The following is a 25,890-nucleotide window of genomic DNA, read 5'->3' as shown; positions in this document are numbered from 1 at the left end:
CTACTAGCTGTATCCATTAGTACAAATATATTTCCTAAATAGATTATTCCCATCTCAGTTTAGAAAATCCCACTGCTACCAGATACTTCCTATAAGTGTCAACATAACAGTGAAACATCACAGCACTGAAGTTCTTTGTAACTGCAACTCAGAGGATGCCAGTATGTTTTATCTCATCATTCATTAGAATACTTAGAACACAATATGAAAAATTACATAAATTATGCAGGGCAGGATTCATTTCACCACATACAAATGTGTTAAAGCACAACTTTATAGCCAAATAAGCCATTATCTGTATTTTACTTTAATGCACGCTTTATTTCTATTTCTTTCTAAGAACAGGTAGGAATAAATTAAAATGTTTTCCCTAAAGAGAGCATCCGATATTTACTTCTAGTCTTTGTTAACTTCTAGGTGTAGAATCCACTGAAACCCATAGAAACCTGTCTGAAGGATTTCATGAACTTTTCCAGATATTGAAATTTAGGTGGCAGTCAGGAGGTTTTCTCTTGTTAAATGTTCAAACACTGTCTAGAATTCTGTATTTTCGTTCCTCTGCCATTTTTAAAGTTTTAGGAAATTATGTCACAAAGTGCCAGTATAACCTGAAATGCCATGTTGGAAAAATCTTGCATTTGGTTCTTAAGAAATTAAATAATCTTTTCAGGATTGTGGATAATAACTGATGTTATTCTGTCTCTCATGAGTGCTGAGATCTCATGAGCCCAGTGCTGAGCTGATACCTGACATCTTGTCAGGCCAGCAAAATCCCTAGCTGGAAGGAATTAGGAGGCTTCAGCAGTTTGGCAGCCCAGATTTTTCAAGGGAAAGTGAGTGGTAATAGATTTAATTTGAGCAAAGATCTACTGCAGGCAGTGACCAAGCTGTCCAGTTTTCCATAAGGCCAACCATGTAACTATGCAGGTTTCAATGGAAACTCATTAAAAGAAAATAGTATTTCCAAAGCACTTCCATTTTAACATATCATCAGTTTCCAAGGAAAACTTCTCTTTTGGAAAATTTTCAACCTGGTACTTTTTCACTGCAGGTTAGAAATGGCATTGCTCAGTGATAATGCCATTCTTCTATTTAAGTTGCCATCAAACAAGACCTTGCAGAAAATATTATCTCCTAGAGCATGTAAAATTGCTTGGAACGTGTTCACTATTTCTTAATTATTCATTGTAAGATGGAGGATGATCGAGCAACTATATACAGCTAACAGGTTATTTTCCAAAAACTTTGCATCTACTAAAAAATATAGTGTCAACAATAAGATAAGAAAGCTTATTCATTCTTTTTTAGGGAAATGAGCTAATCATACTATGAGTTGTTATCTGCTACATTGTTTGAGTTATAATTTTGTTGGCATCAGACATAATGATTAAAAGAGGAATTTATGCCTTCTAACCTTTCCCTGTAATTGTAACTATATATGTTTATATAAGCAAAATAGGGCAACTTCCATGAGGCAGACCCATAATTTGATTTTATAAACATGATATTCTTATATTGCATGATCAAAAATGTAGAAATGCTGACAATTTCTTTATTCTGGCATGCTGCAAAAATGAAACTGTGTACCCTGGCTTCTGTGTTATGTGCTATGTAAGCACCTATTGTATTTTTCTGAATCTTTCAAAGGATGCAGAAAATCCTGCCAATTTGACCAGTTTTGTGGTGGCATGCAGTATTGGAAACATAACCATTCAGGATCTTCAGGATAATGTGAAGGTTACAATTAAGCATACCAAATTTCAGGTAAGACAAGACTGAATATTTAGAGGAACAGAAATGCAGATTATGTGCATTAAAGGCTGAACATATAGCCTGATTGATTTGGAGGGATTTTGAGTATGAACATAAACTCGAATGGAAATGAAAAACTTTAAAATAAAAGCAAGTAAGCAAAATGAAAAACAAATAACTTTCCCCTCTTCACACATTTTTCCTCCATTCATAATCTAACATTTATCTGAGAGACTGTTGATTCTTCCACTCAGAATCAATTTCTGTGTCAGTAACTGCAGGCAAAATCTCTCTTCACAACCATGTTTGTGACAAGGGATATGATTTATTACACTGGAACTTTAGAATAATTTAAATTCTTTGATCAAACATTAATTGCTTTCTTAATAGTTCCCCAAGTTATCTTGTTGTTATGTGGTTTTCAGCAAAGGAAGAATGGACAGAACCACACTTAAAAGATTACTCCAATTTGTCCAGGGAAACATGGACCAAATGCAGTCTTTTGACACATGCTGGTTCAGTTAAAAACATGTGAGCTTGACTCCATTCTTAGACATCTTGTCAGTAGTTTCTCCAAAGGAGACAATAGCACTGGAGCAGTTAAGGTGCTAAAATTCAATACTTCAGTGTATTGTTTATGTAAGAAGAAGCCAGTTCATAATTTTTACAGTTCATTTAACTTTACCTTACATTGCATCATAATTATTATTTTGAAGTCACAAAACAACCTCCACATTAGACTCCATAAACACATCATAGTCATGGATAACTCTAGTGAGACAATAAAACTTCATTATTCTGAGGATGTGGAAAAGGAACAGTGCAGAAGAACAGTGCTCTGTAATTTATGATCTGGGCATATCTGTATTTCTAGCAGAATAAGTACTAATTTGACACTTAGACATTCCAGCTAATATTTATTCTTCTGCTTATTAAGTGGAAAGATATGTTGTAAAACATTTGTTGTAAATGTATATGTTGGTGAGATTTATATCTGAAGAGGTATGAAAGGTCTACTTTTAATGTGTTCTTAGGAAGATCCTAAGCCTACTTGTGTCTTCTGGGATATGAATAAAAATGGTAAGTTTAAAAATAGTCATTTCTTTTATGTGGGGAATAAAGGCACCTAAGTTTTAAAATCAGTCACAGCCTTGTCTCTTCTTGCTTCTTTATCAGTCCTTGCAGAATTAGATGAAATCCTTAGCCTGTGTCATGTCTGTTTAATAAGGTCACATGTAACAGCAGATGTTAAGTATTCTTACTAAAAATTTTGTATGTAAAGTTAATTAATATTTTAAATTTCTAAATATAGTTTCTCTACTTTGCTGAATCTGGTAGCAGTTTTTCACTGGTGTGTCTCTATGTGCAAATTAAATAGCAGTTCTAGTCATTCTAGAATGGTTCTTAGTCATACTTAAACTGGCCATTTAAAAAATGTTGGGTTATTTAATTTTGAAATTGTGCCTGTTACAAATTTGAAGCTGGGTTTTCTTCCATGGAAGGCTAGAAATGACACTGCACAAATTTCAATTAACCAGACTCAGCATCCTTCTTGCAAAGAGAGGAGTTTACACAAAGAGGTCCCATAAGGATATACACATTTACAAGGGATCATTTTAGCTCGTTCTTCATTGCTGCTGCCTAACCCATGTGTGATGTTAAACTCAAGCTCTTCACCCTTTGCACAGACAAAGCCATTCTCGGTGATTCCTTTTCAGATCATTCTATTTTAAAGATCACTACTCAGATGTTACTTCTCCTTATGATGAAGCAGGCAGAGAGCAAAGAACTGTCCTTAGCAGTAGTATTTGAGCTGGAGGGGTGTAATACAGAGTCTTGCAAGAAATAAAATTTACCATCAAAAGTTGTAGCTGAAAGCAGGAAAGTCAGACCGCAAAACTAAGAACACTGCAGAAGGATAAAAAAGCAAAAAAAAAGAACCTGGTTAGAAAGATAAACTTAAGAAGCACATTAAAGGAGAAACACACAGGGAGAAACTATTCTTAGTGGCTGCTTGAGTAAGGGAGAGTTTTAAGTGTTTTTTGAACATCTTCACTGACTTTTGAGATATTTGGTATTGAGTCTGAGGTTAAGTTAGAGGGCCAGTCTTATAACTAGCTGAATTTTGTCTGGATTTGTGAAAAAAGGTCTCTAAGAGTTCAGAGAATATAAACTGTTTCACAAAATCAGTTCATACTTTAGCAGGAGGGGAAAGAAGTTTAAAAAGGAGAAGTAATCAGAAGTAAAAAAATTACTTGATAACACCTTTTTTTTTTTTTTTTTTTTTTAAATAAAATCTTTCTACTTAGTCTTCAGAATGGTCTTTTCAGGTAGGGCAGGCAGGAAATAGCTTCATGTTTTTTCTTAATGCTCCAAAGGATGACTGGAACTGTGCAATCTGACCTGCAGCATTACGTGCTGCAGGGAGGAACGGTGGGGCCCTCTGTGCCTGGGCCATAAATGCATTCTAAGGATATACAAGTAGGAGGGAGGGAGCTGCAGACATCATATCAGTGTGGTGAAAGGGAGTTCTACTATCTTATTATTATGTAAAACTAAGGTTTGTCTTAATGCATGATCCACATAGTAGGTTTAGTTCATTGCTTGTTAAGCAGGAAGCTCCTCAACTTTATTATAGATCTCCATCTATTGCTTCTTCTCAGTAGTTTATTACTGGGATACTCATGGGGTGTGATTCTCTACAGAAACCAGGAAATATGACACTTGCTTCACTCCTGGTTGTTTTTAGTGTTCACTCATTCAATTTGAAAAAAACACTTCTGCATCTGGCCAGGTGAGAAATCTGTTAGAAGAGAGGGTGGCATAAATGTCTTGGAAAGTACCGTTTCTCTTCTTTCATTTCTGCAGGTGGCAATGGTGGCTGGAACCCTGCAGGTTGCCAAGTGGACTCAGAGTCCAATGAAAATGAGACAGTTTGTTTATGCAACCACCTCACACACTTTGGGGTCCTAATGGTAAGCAAACTCACTACTCACCAAGTTCCTAGGAACTGCAGTGCAGTTTTTGTCTTGGGTCAAGACAACTTGCATTTTTGTTACTTGGTTCATTCCTTTGCCACATGATTTTGTTTTAAAGAAAATACATCATTCCCCCATTATTGTCATAAAGTTACATTTTACTAACAAATTAGCTAGTGATAAAGATTCAGGAGTGTGGAATACATTTTGTAACAAAAGATTACTGTTGTTATAAGTATTATTGATGGGGTGATTGACGTTGTTGTTATGTTCTTGGCAAGTGGCTGGATGTTATAAACTAAAAAGTAAAATGTGCCATGAGAGTATGATAAATTTTGAAAATAGTGTGCCACAAAAGACCTGGTGTTGAGACTCCTTAGCAATGCCAAAATGCAAATATCATAACAGCCAGCTTCAAAGACTGGTGACTTGGTGAAAATCAGACACCAATCTGTGTGGCTGAGGTAGGCAGAGCAGATTTTATCAAGGAGATGAAAGAGGGAAGCACATAGAGCACTTCAGCCTCAATAGCATAATTCCCCTAACATGCAGGTGCCTCCAGCAGTTTGCACGTGTGAAGTGTTTCTGCGAAAAAAAAAAAAATATCTAGCATTAAAAAGATGGGATAATGCTATCTTTTTTTTTAACAACTGGTGATTTTCTACAGTCCATAATGGACTGAAACATTTCTCTGAGTCTGTTACTAAGGTTCTTTGGTTTCTAAAACATTCCTGAAAAAGAGATGTTTGCTTCTGACCACAGTGATGCTGTGGAAGTATTTGTTTTTTGGTTCAACTTCTTGCAGTGGCACACAGGACTTAAACACACAAAGGACCTGCATGCACTGACTTTTATCAGGTTTGGCCTTCCAGAACCTTCTTAATAGAACTGCTCTCTCTTCACATCATGCTCAGATGTAGATATGAAAAAGCCACAAGCTTTTTGTCTTTTTGCAAACTAAATTGTGGGCTTGTTTCACTTTTTATCCTCACAGGGAGAAAAAAAGGGCTTTCTTTAGGATATGGTCAATGAGCCCCTTCTCTTCCCCAAATGCTTTTGTGGCAGTAAGAAATAAGACAGAAGTTCTTTGACTCTGGGCTGAGTTCCAGTAGATTTTTACACAGTTTTGACCCTTCTAATTGCTTTTCCATTTGAACAATATTTCTGACTATAGCTATTAAATTATTTTCAAATCGCACTCTCCTTATACACATAAGCCATCACATAAGGGTGGCGTGACAGGGTGTAAAAAACTGCATATATATCCTTCTTTTTTCTACGAAGAACGAGTTTTGTAGCATTTTTTTGCATTTGTTTCTTTTGCTAAATAGTTTTGCTGGGGACAAAAGTTAGGCTGACTGTAGAATGGACACCATTATATGTTAGTATTTGCACACATTTATGCCACAGTGCTATGAATCTTTTTTTTTTTCTTGTCCGTAAAATAAGGAAGCAACATTGGCAGTTCTCAGATGGTACTTTGTGGCAATTACAGCTGGACAGAAAACTGGAAAATGAATCCTCAAAATGTTCCTGCTTAATTTCCATGGGGGTTTTAAAATTTTGTCTTTGTGACTATTTTTCTGTCCAATTCTATTTATAATTGTAGTTTGTATGTCTAAACACTCCATATGCCCAAAAAGCAGTATCTTAACTTTGGCTTCACCTGCAGATGATTAGCTACATTGACTCTTACAGGATTTCAATAACAAGATGTCAGAAACTCCCCAGGATGGTGCACATTTCATTAGGAATACTTGTAAATCAAATTTTCTAAAATCTTCCATTTTCTGAAAGAGAATTTTCTATAAGCAATGGAATCAAAAAATTTGAGAAGGTTAGATTTTTCAAGTGAAGGCCACTTGAATTTCTGAATTTCTGGTACTGAATTATAAGGATCAGCATCAGGCTCTGTCTGCCTCCTGATACCAGCTGTTTTAGTATTTAAAACTCAATGTTTTCAAGAGCTATGGTAAGGAAGTGAGAGGTGTAATGATTATAGACTAAGTACATTCAGTTAATATGAACCCTAATGACAGGGTTACAGCATTATTGCTAAAGTGCTTTTGACTGATTACCAAAACAGGTGTCGTGTTCATGGGGAAGGTGTTAGATATAACTGATGCCTCTTCCTCCTCTCTCATGTAGGACCTTCAGAGAACAGTTACGCAAATAGACCCACAGAATACCAAGGTTCTCACCTTTATCACTTACATAGGCTGTGGGATATCTGCTATATTCTCAGCTGCAACTCTCCTGACATATATTGCATTTGAGTAAGTATTATTTCTGTGAAAAAGCACAACAGCTTTTAAAAAGCACAACAAACTCATATATGATGGATAAAATAAATTTGTTATATGGGTGGTGTGGTTTATTTGTCTAGAAAGGGAGACTATGTTAAAAAACTTGTAAAATCATGGTCACAATGTTGTAAGTGGACGTATTTTTCAAGGGGCATAAGTTCAGAGTATTTTCCTTCTGTTTTGAATGTGTTGTGCTGCTCAGTTTGGGCAGGAAACATGCCTCAAAATTTTCTCTTTTAGGACTACAGTCTCTTTTAGATTCTGCAGATGTATTATTTTTTCAATTCTTAACTAGGCTTTCTGTAAAAACAAAAACTTGCTTGTGTGAGCATAACAAGTCCTAAGTATAAGAAGAGGAATTTCCAAGTAGAACAATTACAATCTAGAGCCCTTCAGAAAGAAGTGGGGATAGAAGTAATATGAAGATAAATCTTGAAGTGTTAAACAGTTTAAAAGAAGTCGCACTGAACAGTGGGTGAAGGGAATGTAAAAGTTTTGAACTGGTACAGTTCTGAGAACAGTTAAATGAGAAAATGAAGTCATATTGACACAAAGGAGCCATTCTGCCTGCACCAGGACAAGACAGAGTAGCTGCTAAAGGGTAGTTTAGGGAAGGGGGGAGGCAGGCGAAAGCAGGGGTTTGAGTTCTAAATATCTCATGATTGCATTCCTATTGGATTACCTATGCTACAGTGTTCTGGTAGAAGATGGCAGAAGTTGTTGTCTTTCCCCTCAGTTTATGCATTTCAATGTGTATCAGTTAAAAAAAAAAAAAAAATTACTTTATCTTCAGTCTTCCTAAGATCCTATTAAAACAATCAGCACATACACACAAGAAAAACTCATTAGAAAACAACAGCAAGCACAGGACAGCAATTTAACAGTTAAAAATTAAGCAGTTGAACACATAAAACTAGAAGAGATCAGCTCCAGGCCAAGATATGTTTTGAAAGTTGTCTCTTAATTTTCTTCAATTTTCATTTAAAGTACAAACTACATTGTATTAGATCTAATTTGAAATGTTTTAAATAATAAATCAGTTACTAGAAATGTTGTGACAGTTAATTAGCTTCTCAATAGCCCGAAGAAGTGCTGGCTTTCTCCCACCACATGCAACAGAAGCCTTCAGTGATCTCACACATAACTACACATCACTGTGCATTACTGCCACAAAAGCTTATGGCTGTGAGGAGATCCCTGAGCTTTTATTTACTTTGTAAACTTGTAAATCCAGCTGCCATAGCCAATTTGGGTGACTGAAGCAAACTAATCATATGCACCTGTGTTTCTCTCATCAGGAAGTTACGAAGAGATTATCCATCCAAAATTCTGATGAATTTGAGCACAGCCCTTCTCTTTCTCAACCTGATCTTCTTGCTTGATGGCTGGATTGCATCATTTGACATAGATGGCCTCTGCATAGCTGTGGCTGCTCTTTTGCACTTTTTTCTTCTGGCCACCTTCACATGGATGGGACTAGAAGCTGTTCACATGTACATTGCTCTAGTGAAAGTGTTCAACACCTATATACGGCGATACATACTGAAGTTTTGCATCATTGGCTGGGGTGAGTTCAGTAGGTGCAGTATCTATATAGCATGCATTTTTAAATGATGCTAGATAAAAGCTTTGTTTCCTTCCCTGCACCTCGAGGCAGTGCTGGCATGCACCCAGCCCTCTCTGTCACCAGTTTCCAAAAAAAATTCAGTGCAAAACCACCGGAGCAGCTAACAGCCCAAGGAGGAGCAGAGACCAGATGAACTGGTCTTACTTTCCAGAGAGACCAGAATGGGAGAGGAGAAAAGATAGTGCCATATCAGAGGTGGAGAACCATGACACGTAGTGAAAACTCTTGCAGTTACTGCAAGGCCCATGGGGTTCTTTTGCACTGACTTTCAAAAAGCTTCCAGTCCACTGTAAAGCTTCTTGCCAACAAGTACAAAGCCTACAGCGGAATCAAAAACAACCAAAATTTCCTGAGCTTCAGCACAGTGTTTAAACTACAGAGTTCCTGCCTGCCCTAAGCAGTGCACACTGCAGGACTGAAATGGAAAATGTAATACTGAAAAATAACTGCAAGGCTCAGGCAGCAAGGAGTTTATTCTTTTCTTCCTTTTTTTTTTTTTTTCCTATATCAGGAATCTGTGACTTCTGCCTGAATGCACATATTGTGTTTGAAATAATACAACACAATACAAAATCATTAACCTCATGGCTAGATCACTGACCTCAGTCCAGCTGATAATTGATGTCTTTCCATTGGCAACTAGCATCCTCTTTGGCAACGTCAGCAGGGGACAAGGAATGAGTGGTCGGAAAAGCAAATTAACCTCTTCCCCTTTGATTCTGTTTTGCCATAGCAAGGATAAGACATGTAAATAAGGCATGTCAGGAAATGTACGTTTCTTTTGTGTGAGCTGCACCTCTTTGCACAGAGGTCTCTTCCTTGCAGTTGCCTTTTAACTTCAGAAAATATTCCGTTTACTTTATTATTATAAATACATAATTTGCTTTCTTTTTTTTTTTACATAAATTTTATACAACATTGTGAAAATAGGAGACTTTAGCAGTTGAGAGAAGTAGTGGAAAAATTACAGCCTGAAGTTCAAGTTCCCTTGTTTCTCAGCCTAACTTAAATGGCATTCGCATATCTGAAAAACAAAACAAAACAAAAAAATCTCTCAAAAAAACCCTCAGTATCATTAGATTTCATTTTTGTAATAGTTTTCTAATCGTCTCACTTTATTATGAGACTCTGTGCAGCTGCAAATTTAACTTTGAGTAACTATGGGAGGTTGTTCTACTTTAGTTTCTGTATCAAATACTCAAATAACATTTTCTACCCTACAGAACATTATGAGGTTTATTCATTAATGCCCACTGAGGACTCTGAAAGTTTTATACATTTGTACTGTTTGAATAATTGTTTCCTTCTCTGTCCAGTTTTCTGACATAGAACTCGGGATACTCTGTACCAAAGTAATAGGGATGGAGACATCAGTAATCCAGCTTTTCCTGATAATTTTGAAGGTTTAGGAGATTTGACAGCAAACTACAAGTTTTCTTGTGTTACAGGTTTGCCAGCTCTGGTGATAGCCATTATTTTAGCAAGTGCTAATACAAAGGCAAGTCATATTTATGGCAAAGAGTTATATGGCAAAGATGCTAACGGGCAAGGAGGAGACGACTTGTGAGTATTTCTTCTAATCTTTTACAATTTAGCATTTACAGGATGAAAAAAATATCATTGGTCAGATTGCTATGGAAAAATTAGTGGTGCATTAAAAAGGCCGAACAGTTTCCTAAATTATTTGAAGTGTTCAGAAGGCTGTAAGAAAAATTGTAGCGAAATCTGCGTTACCCTATGCCACATACAAGCACTCCTCTTGTAAGAAAAACAATAATTTTTGTCATGAAAGTAAAATGAAAATACCTGTTTTGGTTTATCTTAAATGGAAGCAATATCTTCAAGGTAAGAGCAAGGAGAGAAGTAATGTAAAAAAACTTTCCTTTGTAAATAAACCAGCTTTTGTCAGTGTAGTTCATTAGGATTCTATGTTCTTCTCTTGATATCCAGATATAAATCTCCAAATGCCAAAATGTTTATGTGACTTTGTTACTTCATTTTCTGTTCCTTGCCTGGGAAAGTTTGGTCATAATAAATAAAATGTCATTCTGTAATTTTCTTAAAGTATCATGTTAAGCATTCCAGCCATTTTCTGGTAGAGGAATAAGCCAGATCTCCCACATGGCTGTTCTTTAAATGGATACTTCAAAGGACTGCCCAGTCTGCTTCTTTCCCAGAGCTTTATGAGTTTATGGATTTATGAGTTCTCCTTGAGCTCAAGGGGCAGAAACCAGAGATCTTGTCACTGAAGATTCAGGTTTGCCTATTCTGTAACAAGAGCATCTCATGCTTCACAGGGACAAATGCAGTGAAGCTACTCATAACGAGTCTAAACTTTCCTTGTTGGGATTTCAGTTCCCACAACTGGTATCTGAGGTCATATTTCCTTTTTAAACTAAAATGTGGTACAATCTTCAGATTTCTGATGTGATACTACTACGTGCCATAATCACACTTAAGATGCCACTGGGCTTTATCCTATTTACAAGCAGAAAATGGACAAAGGTTTCATTTGAAAGTGTAGCCTTACATCAGTGGAATTAGATATGGACTGATTTTCCTTGTAGTCATATTAATAATTGGAGAATAGCTTGCTTTGTCTAAAAATGATCATATTTTGGGGGCTTTTTTTGCAGCTGCTGGATCAAGAACGAAGTTGTCTTTTATGTGACTTGTGCCGGCTACTTTGGAATCATGTTTCTGATGAATGTTGCCATGTTTATTGTGGTGATGGTGCAGATCTGTGGGAGGAATGGGAAAAGAACTAACAGGAGTGTGAAGGAAGAGATCTTGAGGAACCTCCGTAGCGTGGTCAGCCTTACCTTCCTCCTGGGCATGACGTGGGGCTTTGCCTTTTTTGCCTGGGGTCCCTTAACTCTTCCTTTCCTGTACCTCTTCTCCATTTTCAATTCACTTCAAGGTAAGCTGAATTTCTGTTCTGTTGCTGTTCAAGGACATATCATATCTAATGATTTTACTAAGTCAGATCCAAGCTCTCTGAAAATTTCCTTGGTACTAAAACTTCACTCATTTCCATTTATATGAAATAATGATACCAACTACACATGGGGTGATTTTCTTAGTTAAATTAATTTGTTTCAACGTACTTTCAAGAAAATGCTTTCAAGAAAAAAAAGTACTTTCAAGAATATTATATATTCCTAACAGTCTGCAGCAATCTCTGTTGAAATAGATGCTGCATGGCCTTCAAAATCTCCTTTCCTTGATTATAATAAAAATAGGAAATTTATTTATTTATTTATTCCTATAGGGAATTTGTAAAGCTCGTAACTATATTACTAAGGCATAAGAAAGTCATAAAACAAAATTTAGTCCTACTTCAGTGCAGAAAGATAGCACAGAGATATGGGATATTCTCTGGTTCTTTGAGAAAAATCAAGAGGCTGTTGTAGCCAGCTTATTTTTCTTTCATTTACATAAGTTGTGAGTATTTTACTTTTCCAGTGTAGTTCATCCTTCTGAAAAATGTTATAAATTGTAATTGATGGGTTACAGGCGTATGCAGAAGTAAATACCTGATATTTAGAAGTATTTCAGCTCAGAACTGAAATTTGTGTATGTACCAAACAACATAAGAATCTTCAACTCCACTTGCCCTAAGCATTATTAAAAAACACATGAAAACTTAATAAAAAGAAAAACCTAGGAATGTCGGTGGAGAGCCATGTGCTATACCACACACATATTAAGATAAAAAATAAATTTGCCAAAAAAAAACCAAAACAAAAAAAAAACCCAAGAAACAAACAAAAAACAAATAAAAAAAGCAAACAAAAATCAAAAAAAACCCCCAAACCAAAACAAAACAAAAAAAAGAATGTCATTTGAAGTGCATGTTGTGCTACAGAAATATTGAAATAGAATATAAATTTTCTTGGGGTAAGCAAAATACCTTCCCTTTATGGAAAAACTATTTAATGTTGTTCTGTGTGGATTTTATCTCTTACAGATGAGACATACTTACTGTGCTAAAAGATTTATTGAGCTTTCATGGAAAGAGAACAATTTTGTGGGTTTTGGTTTGGTACAGTTTCAACCTAATATGCTAGGCAAAATGGCAAAATTTTTTGGATGCAGTTTTTACTAAAAATGTTTTTTCCAAAGGACAGATTCTGATACTCCCCTAGCAGCATAAAGAAGTATTTGCTGTAATGGATCCATGTTAGAAATTCAGAAGAGGCTAGAGAGATTAAAAGCATCTAAATTCAACGAGTTCCCTGTAACCAGAATTTCCAGTGCAATCAATTAAATTTGTATCTCCAGAGTGCACACAAGGTTGACCACTGCTACTTAGGTCTCTGTGGGGTAATAGCATTGTTCAATGGAAAATTAATTTGGAAGGCAGTTAAGTCAAAAGATGAAACCAAAAAACCCGAGGAGTAAATGCACAAAGAAGAGTGATGTGTTTTTTATGGATTGTGGTAGCAAAGATGGCACAGTATGTGTTTAGGTCTGTCATATGATGCATAGGAAGATAACAGTGTCTGAAAATGCTTATTGCTGTGTCACAAAGAGATAGGCAAAGCTAAAGAAACAATAAAGAGGAAATCACAGACAACTTGTGTTGTGCACATGTAGTGGTAAAGGGGATGAAATGAAGCAAAGAAAAAATTAGGATTTGTATCAAGAAGCATTTCCTAGCTATAAAAAACAGTTCAGTATGGCAAGTTTTTCATCAGTGTTGAGACCTCAGTAAATATTTCTTCTCTCTCACAAGTTTTGCAAGCTGCACTAGTGTTTTAAGTTATACCAACAGCCTCCACCAACTTAATGTTCTGTACACTGACAGTGAAAAAGTGAATTGCAGCAACTATTGGTGATGTTGTACTTTGCTATTTCATACATATGAAATTATACTTCTCTCTTTGATGCTCACAGTAAAAAATCTGGGAACATCTCTTTTTTGGCTGCATATTTTATATATATGCCTGGGCAAGCCAAATACTTTCAAGTCAGAGCCAAGCTAGAGCCAAGCCTAGGGTCTGATTTGACTCTGGGAAACAAACCGAAGCTGTATTACTAAAGCACATTGTAAACTTAATGAATAAGGAAATACAGAGAAAAAAATTCAGAGACCAAGCCCAGACAGGGCAAAGGCAAAGTATTTAAGGCAGTATATTCATTTTGTATTACTACAGACATACACATTTTCTTTTTAAACATTCAGAATGTTCTAGACATTCACCACAACTTAAGTAAGAACCAATTTAGTAAGTTTGTAGCTGTATACAGAAAACCTAAGGAATAATTTGGGCCATAAACAACTGCCCAACTCCGAGCCTGTAAGAGCTCCTAGCGACTGCACTGTAATTACCCTGTGCTTAAAACATATCACACATGGAAATATTATACAAAACACAAACAGTAGCCTCAGTTCAAGAGAGATTGCATTAAGGTATGCTTATCTTCCTTAAATTGTGTTTCCCCTTTCTTTTCCCATCAGCTCTTGAATAATTTGCAAAAAAATGTGTTTTGGCTGTACCTAAAGTTAAATAATTTCAGAGGTCACAGCCTGGCCTGATAGCAAAAAGCAAACGCAAGTTCAGTTCAATGAAAACCATTCATGCAAATTAAGACCTCAACACTTCGGAGGAGAGAGGATAGTTTTAGGGTTTTTTTCAGAGCAGGTTTTTTTTCAAGCTATACTCTGGCATCATATTCTACCAGCTGAAACCAAGTAAGCACCAGTATACATAGCTATTCATGATGATCATAAAGGAACAGTCTTAGAGGGTGGCATTTAACCCTGTTTGCCCACATTATATAGCATTTAAGGTAAACTCATGAGGGATTTAGCAATAATATTTTGCCATCAGGTGTTCAGCCCAAGGTTGGCTCTCTCCCAGTGAGTAAGTAAAACAAGAACATGCCAGGCCAGAGAATGATGGAAGATTCCACAGCCAGTGCCTGCCTGGGAAGTGCCAGGAGCATATGAGATTTCCAACTTCTATATTTAGCTCCAAAGTATCTCTGTAGAATCATGAAATCATACCATACACCCAGTTAAGACCGTATTTACCACATGGTAGATGATTATTTTCCGTCTTGAAAATAAATACTATACAATTGCATGAGAAATATGAACTCTACAAAAACCTTCTTAGACACATTTGTTGCAATTGCATGCACAAACCAGATAATTTTCTTCAGAAGTAGTTGGACACCTAATTATTACTTTTAAACATGTCCTTACTATTTGCCCAATCATTTCAAGTAACTGCATGTGATGCACATACATCCAAGGGTGTTATTTTCAGGGCAGTCTCTAGTGCCAGGTACAAGACTTCTGCTTTTAAGAGTAAAGCCCTCAGTTCTGCAGATAGGGAACAGAAGGACATAAAATATCAACTGGCTAATATAATAGTGTCTGTATTTACTTTGCATTCTAGTTCTTGTTGTTGTAAAATATTCATTTGATTCAAAGACAAAACCTCTTATTTACCTCTAAAAAAAAAAATTGTATTTGCAAACTTATATTACCTCAAAAAAAAAAAAAAGTTACCCAATGAGTTGGATTTAAATCAACAGTGTCAATAAAAGAGGTCCTAGTCTCTCTCTTCTAATATCCCAAGCACTTATATAGCAGCTAGAGATGGGAAAGCTTTAATTAATGCCCATAGCTCTTAAATGAGGTGTAGATGACAATAAGAAAACTTGAAGATTATTTTCTTTCTCTTGTACTTCATAGTCTTTTGTTAGCAGATTTTAGTTAATCTATCTGTCCATTTATGCGTGCATGTTTCATTTGCTCTTTATTTGCTCTTTTGCAGGTTTATTTATATTTGTATTCCACTGTGCTATGAAAGAAAATGTGCAGAAGCAGTGGAGGAGACACCTCTGCTGTGGCAGATTCCGGCTGGCAGACAATTCAGGTAATAGCAATTCACAGCTCCCCTCCTTAGATGCTTCAGTGCTCCCTAAAAGTCCAGGTGAACAGCTTGCTATGTTATTTTTCATCTACTACAATGTAAGTCAGAGATGTGGAAAACTAAGACTAATCATAGTATGTCACTTCAGTACTAACTACTGCCAAGGGACTTTTGAAATATCACTTAATGAAAACTCTCAAGTCTTCTCTTTCAGTTTTCCATTGAAGGCAGCTGGTAAACTTATAAGCATAGTTTTGGAAGACTTTTTGGAGCCTACAAAAACTAAAAAAATAATAATAATAATATATATATATATATATATATAAAAACATATATATATATATATATAAAGATCCAGAGATTCAACTTTTTCACTCAAAAGCTGGTTTTAATCCTTTTCTTCTACAGTACAGCATGATGTGGACTGTTAGGTTAATGTAGAAGCAGTTCCTTACAAGGCAGATAGACATACTCTGATGTCTTTTGTTTTTATCTTTGCCTTTTCAAACTGTTCTGTCCTTCACTGTATAATTCAGAGAGACCATTACAGACTCAAAAACAGGAATAGAAAATTCCTTTAGCAGAAGCCTGAGTGCATTCCAGAATTGAAACTGATCTTTATCTGTGATTCAGATAAAAAGGAGAGCAGTTGATCTGGACACTGTCAGTGCAACGCTTGAACCATTGTGCTTGTGGTCTGATGCACCTCTGGCTACCTGGGATGGCATTAGACTCCTGTGTTTAGGCAACTGCATCTTGCATTGCTGTCTGATGTCATTATTTTGGACCACATCATCCTTGTTCATATGATTCTTGCTCAATGACCAGGGTTAAAATCTAGTTGATCTCAGGTGGCATAAGCTCATTGCCTAGTAAGTAAGCTACTGTATCCCAGATAATATCAGTGCTCTGAATACCCTCTACTCTCATGTCCTTTCTCTCTTGGCATCCAAAGTTAGTTTTGAGGTTTTAAATAGCTATTTTGCCATCAAGACTTGCTTTGTCTTACTCTGTTTTGCTTAGGGAATGCATTCTTACCATACACTGTATATGCTTTCACTTTGCAGCAAGAAAAACTGATTTGTGACTTCAAAGGGTTAATACCCATTAAGAAAATTATATTCATTCAGATCAGGCATCCCGATTGTTTCATATGTTAAGTTTCCATGTGGTTCATGCTGTAGCTCATGAACTGGAAAACACAGATGGATCAAATTATTTCCAGAGTTTGATGCTGCTGTTGGGCAGCTTGTGGGCATGATGGAATCAATAAGCTGGAGGATATGAGTACTTCAGTGGTATAGTTAATGTACTACCATTATGCCTAGCATTAACCAGTCCATCACCACTGGCTGGTTTTGTTCTCTATGAGCCTGGCACAGTTTTTAGGCAAAACAGTGAAATGTGAGCCATATGTGAACTTGTATACCTGTCCAAGTGCAATGTACTTTAGGACATGCTATGATAAAGCAAAGAAACAAATAAGCCAAAGCCTTGCAACACTGCCATAGATAGATGAGAGAAATAGCAACCTATACCCTGTAGTAATAATTTAGTATAAAATATTTGCCTTGATTTAAACCAAGGCTAAAGTGGCCCATGTGATTTGGACTTGTGTCCATTTTGTGAATTTCATTGCAAGACAGTAACAGCAACAAGAGCAGAGTATTAAACTACCTATACTTATCTGCAAGTATACAATACAGGAGTAGTTAAGTGTATTTATTCTAGTCATACTGGCACACTTGTGATGAGCTTTTCACTGTCACTTTTCTTTAATAAGTATATTGGTATGAGTTATTTCATTTAATTTTGGAAATTGCTCCAGTATAAGAAAGAGCCTATTGTGTTAATGGTTTGAACAAAACTCTTCAATGTGAACTACTGAATAACCATTATTATTCATTGTTATTAACAGTTCACCAAAAATGTTCAAATCCACTTCTACATAGTATATACCTCAGCAGATGAAGCCCTCACACTGTAAGACCTCTGTAAATACACCCATCCATCCCTTTCCTATCTATCCCTTTGGATTTCTCTGTTCAGTTGATGAAGTTTCAGCATCCTTATATTGCTACAGATCTTCTTTTCTCTCATACAAAGCCAGATCTTGCAGTTCTGACAGCCAGCCAAGTGACTATTAGTTAGAGCCACCAATTTCAACTACTGTGGTAAACAGCAAAGTAAATCAAGTTGGAATAACATTTGTGTTTGTTAAGAACAAAGAGACTACTTGATGGGAAAAGGATAGTTTGTTATAAACAACATTAAGAAATGCATCTGATACTTGAGATGTTCATAATTGAGTAAATTAGGCAATAAATACCTATGGTAATCATTTATGTAAAACTTTTCAATCATTTTTAGATTGGAGCAAAACAGCAACCAATATTATAAAGAAGAGTTCTGATAATCTTGGGAAATCCTTATCCTCTAGTTCCATCGGCTCTAATTCAACCTACTTGACATCCAAATCAAAATCAACAACAAATACATATTGCAAACGAAACAGTCATACAGGTGAGTTCTTGTGCTGTAACATAGGGCATGTGTAAATAAGTAGTTTCACATTAAAGGTACTGTAGGGATTTCTACCCAGACCATAATGTGATAAAAAATCACCAATTTATATAGTTTCAGTATTTTTAAAGTATGTGTTACTCTTTATTAAGAGTCATAACATAATATACAGTACAGCCAATATATAATTCTGATCTAGGTATGTTCCTATACTAAACAAAGTAGGACTAACAAAAGCAAACCTTACCTTTTTGTAGAATTTTAATTTCTTTGGCTAAAAGAAGGTAAATTTTATTATCACATTATAAACACAGAGTAAACAAAGCACGGGGAAATGTCATTCATTGTCAAAGGTAACATGAAAGCTACCAACATAGCTGGAAATAGGAATCTAGTATTCCGACCCAAGTCCACAGTTGGTTCACTTGCATTTTTAAAGCATTTAATACATGCTTTCATTTCTGAAAATACACGTTTCATGGTGATACTTCAAAGGAATTTTTGCTACTGTTAGATTTGTTAATACTGGCATATCTTATGTTGAAATATTATTAAAATTCTGATATTTAGTACAGCTACACTTCTCAGTTTGATGTCTTAGCTAAATAGCAGACAAATAATGTAATAGCTGCATGTCTTGGCAGCTCTTGTTAATATGGTTATCGTGTGCTCCCTGAAACTGACACAAGCATTCATGTGTTTGTGGTATAGATAATGTCTTCTAAGGCCCTTTCTTCATCAGTGGTGGAGCATTACAGGTAAAGTGAGAACTGCTTTTGGTGAATGCATGGTTTGAACAGGGTGGAGGGACACCACTTGCATGATGTCCTCCCTGACACAAAGGACTTGACTAATCAGAAATGCTGCTGCTTCCTTGCTATTACATCTTGCGCAATTGATGCTGAATCACAGGATAAGTGTGCTGCAAAATGGGGGTGCCTACACTCTGCATGGGGCTTGATGCATTTGGAAGTTACCTTTTTAGAAAACAGAACATGTCCTGACATTAATAATGACTGTGTACAGTTGTCTGGGGAAAGGAGATTAGGTTGGAACACCCGTACATAAAGCATGCATTAAAAAGCAAAACCAATCTGTTTGAGTCCTAGATTTTAATTTTTTTTTTTTTTTTTAAAAAAAGTTATTATGGGAATTTTAAGACACTGCATTTTTATTTGGCTTATGGCCATTATGCAATTAGTCTCTAGCCATTGTTTTTTCATGTCCAGTCACAGGAAAGCTGTACTGGGGACTGCTGGATGAATGTAGAGTGTACTGATTGGGACATGAATACTGGGGGACCCTACTGGATAGGCAAAAAACCTCAAAAATTTCTTGTAGATAGATAGTACTTAAATACCATATATAAGATGACTTACTTAGAAGTTAAGATTATTTCTGCATTGAATAAGATAAGATGATAACCAATAAGATAAGATAACCAATAAGCTGAAAAAAAAAAGAGCCCCACTGGCTTCAGAGTATTTACATGATTCCTGTGCATGCAAATTTAATGAGAAAATAGCTGGTATTTAATAATGTAAGGATGCCTTGTTGAATAAAGCATACATATTTGCAAGGTATTACAAAAACCTTCCCTCAAGACTAAGAATTAACTTTTCATCTTTGTAATAAAGTTATAATAATATACTGTAGATGTAATAATGTGTAGGAAAACTTGAAAATATAGTACATTTGCTAATGGATGCATACATTTGAAAGGCACACAGTACCCAGTACTTTGCTATTGGACATGGATTTATTTGCTGCAATTCATGGACATTCTTGCGTGCTCTGAAAAAATCATTCTGATATGCCTGAACACGCCTGCTTCTATTTTCATGAATACAGCTGTTTTGATTTCTCACTCTGCAATCCATTTCTCTTTCATGCAACACTTCGTACTCTTTTATGGCTTGGTATCATGGCTCTGCAGGGGTGGGCTACTTTTTATTTTAATTAATGCTTTATTTCTAAAGGAAACAAGTTTTGAATGAAAGCATAGTTTAAATAATATGAACATTCCGTAAGTGATTCTTTACCCAAGGAACTTTTGAAGGGGATTTCACCATGACCATGTAAACAGCCATGAAAAATGTGACTTGTATAAAACATCGCTTCACAGGATACTCCATCTTACTGTCAGCTTGCAATGGGCCAGACCTCACCTGCTTTAAAAGAATTCCAGTTTTATTCACTACAGTGGAAAAGATAAGGAAACTCATTAGGACAATGTGTTTGAGAAAATGAAATACGGGCTGTCTCTTTGTCATTGCTCACTACATGAGCTCTACCTACTGACCGTTCTCTGAACAGCAGTGCTCTTAGCTGCTGAGGCAGACTTTCACAGTCTGTCTGGGGCTTCCTTGCTCCTTTTTTCTCTTCAGCTCCACCCTTGGCTTATAGCAAGGGGGTTGCCAGTTTTCTGCATTTTTTCCTTCCCACAGCTGTTCAGGCTGTACCTGAAAATATTATTGGAAAAGACAAAGTAATGTTAGGCAAGCACAAATGTTAGGCCAGTTTTGTCTCCGGCTACCCGATTTAAGATGCAAGTCATCTGCTGAATTCTGCACAGAATATATTATTTCAATGCATACCTCAAACCTCCACTGTTGAAATAATTAATTCCATTTGCTGTCAATTCCCACTACTTTCTTGTACGAAGATATCATGTAACAGACATTATGGAGGTCAACACTTTTCCAGTGCTATCGAAATGTTTTTAACTTGTAAGATTCAAAGCATCATCAGTAAATTCCTTTACTGAAGGGTCACAGGAGTCAGCTGCACTTTAAATAGTGACTAGTAAAATAGCAGGCTGATAGTTTCAAGAGGAATCTGAGAGGTCTGACCACAAAACCAAGCATCTGAAAATAATTTAGAAGCAGCAATGCCAAGCCAAAAAGTTGTCTGCTGACTTTCAGGGCAGCATTTTCATTCAGCAGCAGTGGCTACTGAAGGCGTATCTATGTGGGAGTAACTCACCTCTTAAACTATGAGTTAGCTAAAAAGCCCTAACTTCTTTTTGCTTTTTTCCTCTTCTTAGAGAGTGTTTTGCTTGACAAGCCATCTTCAAAATTTGCCCAAGAGGATGGAGAACAAACATCAATCATCCCTGTCCACCAGGTCATTGACAAGGTCAAGGGATACTGCAACCCTCACTCTGACAACTTCTATAAAAACATCATCATGTCTGACACGTTTAGTCACAGCACAAAGTTCTAACTGGGCCTCTGAATTTTCTGAACCAAAGCAAGACAAAAGTCTCCCTGGAACTGAGAATACTGGGTGTCATACAACATGACCTGTTTAGTTATTTTTTTCCTAGTTTACAGTGTTCTCCTTTAAACAGCATCCACTTGAGGACCAATTTCTCTACCTTTTTACTGTTGTGGAAAAAGACACGAAATTGAGCTGTTTTTACATGTGTGCCAGCCAACATGATGTCTGGACAGCTAACTGTAATACTGTGTAAATATTTTTTAAGAATGAAGGGCCACAACCCTGTCTCTAAATTATATACTCCAAAGAAAAGCAAGTCTTGAGTCCTGGAAAAAATAGCAGCCATGTCAGTACAGACAAGCTCTTATTGAACCGTTTGCTGATGGTCTTTTTCTGTTGAAGAATATGGTTTTCCCCTACACGACTTGTTAGATTCTTGCTTCTTGACTGTCTAGTGCTGTCTTTTCTTTATTCATAAGTGAATAAGACCCTAACACCAGTGTTAAGGGTTATTTTAAACCAATTTTTACCAAATAGACTTAATTATGAGAATCTTGCTTTCCAGACCAGTTCGTGCTGTAAAATCAAGCTATTTTGTATCCATGTACATACTTATTCCATAGATGTGCTGGCTGAAAAGGGCGTGCAGGTTTCTAGTAACTTACAGCCGACAGCTGTACCTATCCTTTGCATCTGTGCAGAACAGGCACACAGGTAAATCTAACTTTACACAAAATCATGTTTCAAGTTATTGATTGGTATATATATGAAAGGTGGCATCTCTCATTGCAATTCTATATTTAGTGTTCTTTTTTTCACTAAACCAAATAGAAGGCAATCAACTAAATTTAGATTTATAGATATATACCTAGATCTCTGTACATATTTTTATAGTAATGCACACAGCAATTATGACAGAGGAATCTATGAACAATCTAAGAACAATTAACAGTGCTAAAATTTAAGTTTAACTATTTAAATACAAGATTAATACTTTGTAAGCCCCTGGTTTCATTATGTCAGTCTCTGTACTTCAGATACACCATATGCATAGACACCTCCATCAGATAGCATTGCAACAATAGAATCACCTGGAATACATTGACCAGTAACAAATAAATAACATCCTCCTGGGCAGGTAACATTATCAGTACCCCTTGACTACCTGTCCCCCCCCCCCCCTGAGTTGGTTGACTTGTTTGAGGTTGTTGGAGGCACAGAGTTTAAAGAGTGTTTAGACAACACTAGGGAAATTCGCATTGCTATTCTGTGTGCGTAACGACAGAGTTGTGTGTGTGTGCAGAGAAGAAACAAGGGCATAAAATGCTTTCTTGTAAATGTGTGACACGCTGGCACACCGCCACGACTGCCAAAAGTGCATCTCTCCTCACGAAGCACAGCTTTCCCCACAACAGGTTTTGTAAAACTTGTAACTGCACATGTTGCTTAAAGCACGAGCCAAAGCATTGGTTTGACAAAGATTATTGTCAAACAGTGTTTTCAGTGGAGAAAGTCTCCTAATGGAAATTTTTGTTTTTAAAAGGCATTTTTTTTTTTTTAAACCAAAATATTTCTATCCGGATATTTAATGAATTGTATTCAGAAGGTGACCAGAAGGTTGTGCTGTGAGATTTTTCAGCTGCCAAGCAGGTGGATGTTCAGTGATTAGGGATGTGGATTTGTGCCTTTCTCTGCTCTTTGCACACAGTTTTGAGTGCAGAGATCATTTAATGCTGTGACTGCACAAATGGCAAGTTTTCCCAGGCTGCAAACACCTGGCAGGAGGAGGATCTCCTGGCAGTAATTCCGTACAGAAACACTGCTGTTGCTACACGGACTCGAACCTCAGTCTCCTAACTGCAAATACTGATGTGGTGGTATGAGTGAAAGTCAACCCAATACACTTAAAATGTAATTATTCACAGGGATGAGTGCTGTCCAATGTCTTTAATAAGGGAAATTATATAGGAAGAGATTATGTACAAGCATTTACTGAACATATATTTTATCGTCCCACTTGCTTAACTACTGTAGATAATAGTGTTCCTATATCAGCTTACTGTGAGATTTCTACCTGATTAAGGTGTTTGGAAGTGAAGAGAAGGAAAGCCAAACATTCCTGAAAAAATGAGGAATCAATAAAACATAATAAATTAGTAAAATATAAATAAAAAGCAAACACAGTATCCTGAGTGACGCTGAGCTGTAACCTAACTATCAGTGTAATGTACAGCTACCTATATTTTTGCTGATTTAAGATTGTTTTCTCCTTTTTTACTACCATGTAGTAATCTTGAACTGTCTATGTCAGTTAGGTGCTCTTGAATGCTCTCAATTCTACAATGGAAAGCTTCTACTCTGTAGTTGACATGCTGTAACCTCCCTTGTATATATTTATTTATTTGTGAGGTTAAATATGTCAAATATATTTAGCTCTACAATGACCGTTCTTGTTACTTTAAACCTAGGCTTCTGCTTTACCATAGAAGAAGAGGGAAATAATAATTTCTTATATATGTTTTTTCCAAACTACTTGTGAAACAATTTACTGTAGTTCTGTCTTTTACAAGTATAGGGAAATATGTCCATGTAATTTGTATTACTAGCCAGTGGAATATAGTATAACAGGTTTGAAGATGGACTAAAGTGGAAGGAAATATTTTCAAGTCAACGTTCTTGATGTTAGTGTTCCAAATAATTAAAGTCTTTTAATAATGAATGGTTGAAAGCATTTTTTTTTTTCTTCCTCTTTACTGTTTAATGGCAGAAATTACTCGGTGGAATTCTGGAAAGTAATCTGATGTTTATTAAGTGTGTTAGACAGGTACATGCCTAGCCAAAATTTTGCAAATAAATGTGCAAGGCTAACTCTGTCTCATCAGGGGAAGACATTTTGCAGTATATGCTTTTCCTTTTTGTGACTTACTTAGTGGCACATCCAGTGAATTACCTGAATTTACTGTGTGGTAGCAGTCATGTCAAATAAAGAAAAATCAAGGCAACAGACAATATGCTGGGATGATATTTTAAAAATAATAAAAATGAACAATATAAAATTCAGGAGTTATTTCTATTCATGTTTTGCTTTACAGTTGAATGTAGTCCCTCATTATCAGTAACTCAGTTTAACTTGTAATTATACTTTGATCACTGTTGAAATATTTTAGTCAGCCAATCACTTGATTGATACACACTAATAGATAAACATTAAAGGCAAGCACACGAATGGCCTACCTTTAAATATTCACCTTTACAGAACACAAATACAGGGGAGCAGATTTGACATACTTTAGACAGCATCTAAGTCATCACAGAAAATGCAGAGAATAAAAAGATTTAGAAGTAATATTTTTAGAAAGCAATCAAAATCAACCCCATGTGATAAGTGGTATTTATTAATGAGAATGTTTGGTGTGCCTGTGCTCAGTCTGTCCATGTCTATCTGTGGACAGTGAATGCTAACCTTGAGCTTTATGCCTTGAACAGTGTGGGAGGACCCTCTGAGAGTCCCTGTGAGCCCAATTTTTTTTTTGCAAGTAGGATCTTGGCAGATGCCAAACTTGTAAGGAATGATTTGCAGCATTTGGAGGTGGGTTTATTTTTTTCTTCATTTCATCACTTTTTAAATACCAAGAACAATTTTATTTTAATCCTCTACTGTTAACAGCTTTCTACTGTAACCCATTGAGTTACATAAAATGCCACTTCCTTTCATTACTTTTGAAAGGCTGATCCATAGTCAGACACATCTCTGTAATCAAAGGGACAGCCACCATCTTACAGGGCAACCGTATGTCAGTCACACAGCCATTATAAAGTGTTGCTATGCATTTACTATATCCAAAGATTTCTGTGGGTCAGCAAATTAGGCAAAGGGCTTATAAATTAATGTCAGGAAAACCAGTCATGCAAACCAGACTGTGAAGCAGCCATTTCACGCCCAGTGCTCCAGCTGGTGCTATGCTAAGGAGGCTTTGCCCTTCACCCTCTGCTTAGACAATCTTGGCTACTTGGTCCATTTAATTTTCAGAGCTTTTGGCCCCATTGTGGCACTCTCATCCTCAGGACAATAATTTGTTGCAGTGCTATGCAAAGGGAAAGGGAAAAAGAATGAAAAGGAAACTGAAAAGGAAAGAAGAGGAAGGGCAAGGAGAAAAGGAAGGAAGAAGGGGAAAGGTGGTTGCCAAGGCCTGTTCTGTATCTTCTTAAATTTTGCATATGCTTTCTTGCCCCTTCCCCATGATTTGCCACTTTGGCCAGTAATGCAGACAGGCCATTGGAATAGGTGGAACATATCATCATGGCTATTTGTGCATCTGTTAAGCAAAATTAGTATTCTTGACCCTCCAGCTTTAAGCTGAGGTTCTACCATGGTCCTACAGCAACTACAGTATTTTTTATGCCTTAGGACTCTATAGTTCAAGAAGAAGAATGTTATGCCCCTCATGATGAGAAGTCATTCTGATAAGATTCACAAGCACCACATCAGAGTCAGCTACATGAATCTCATGGCAACATTTTTTGGAAAGATAGGCCTTTCTCAGATGTGTCTGTTTACACAAAGCTTCTCTTGGCCTTAGATTACACCCAGA

General features: G+C 36.4%; 1 protein-coding gene across 8 annotated transcripts in view; it reads left to right on the top strand.

Annotated features, from left to right (window-relative positions):
- The window catches only part of ADGRG6 (adhesion G protein-coupled receptor G6), a 109,743-nt gene extending 85,726 nt beyond the window's left edge, over positions 1 to 24,017 (top strand). For 6 of the 8 annotated variants that reach the window (XM_071740725.1, XM_071740723.1, XM_071740721.1 and 3 more), the window contains 10 exons: positions 1,648 to 1,764; positions 2,787 to 2,832; positions 4,621 to 4,727; positions 6,879 to 7,006; positions 8,335 to 8,603; positions 10,112 to 10,226; positions 11,300 to 11,583; positions 15,455 to 15,556; positions 17,924 to 18,076; positions 21,123 to 24,017. In XM_071740725.1, coding sequence (XP_071596826.1) covers positions 1,648 to 1,764; positions 2,787 to 2,832; positions 4,621 to 4,727; positions 6,879 to 7,006; positions 8,335 to 8,603; positions 10,112 to 10,226; positions 11,300 to 11,583; positions 15,455 to 15,556; positions 17,924 to 18,076; positions 21,123 to 21,301 — 1,500 coding nt within the window. In that variant the 3' untranslated portion in view covers positions 21,302 to 24,017. Of the gene's footprint in view, positions 1 to 1,647; positions 1,765 to 2,786; positions 2,833 to 4,620; positions 4,728 to 6,878; positions 7,007 to 8,334; positions 8,604 to 10,111; positions 10,227 to 11,299; positions 11,584 to 15,454; positions 15,557 to 17,923; positions 18,077 to 18,787; positions 18,835 to 21,122 lie in introns of all 8 variants that reach the window. The other 2 variants (XM_071740726.1, XM_071740724.1) reach the window with 2 other exon arrangements.
- Positions 24,018 to 25,890: the final 1,873 nt, after the last annotated feature.

This window comes from Heliangelus exortis, chromosome 3, assembly GCF_036169615.1.
Source record: "Heliangelus exortis chromosome 3, bHelExo1.hap1, whole genome shotgun sequence".
In the NCBI taxonomy this organism is placed as follows: Eukaryota; Metazoa; Chordata; class Aves; order Apodiformes; family Trochilidae; genus Heliangelus; species Heliangelus exortis.
The sequence above is the reverse complement of the archived record's forward strand: the minus strand, read 5'-3'. Positions and strand labels throughout refer to the sequence as shown.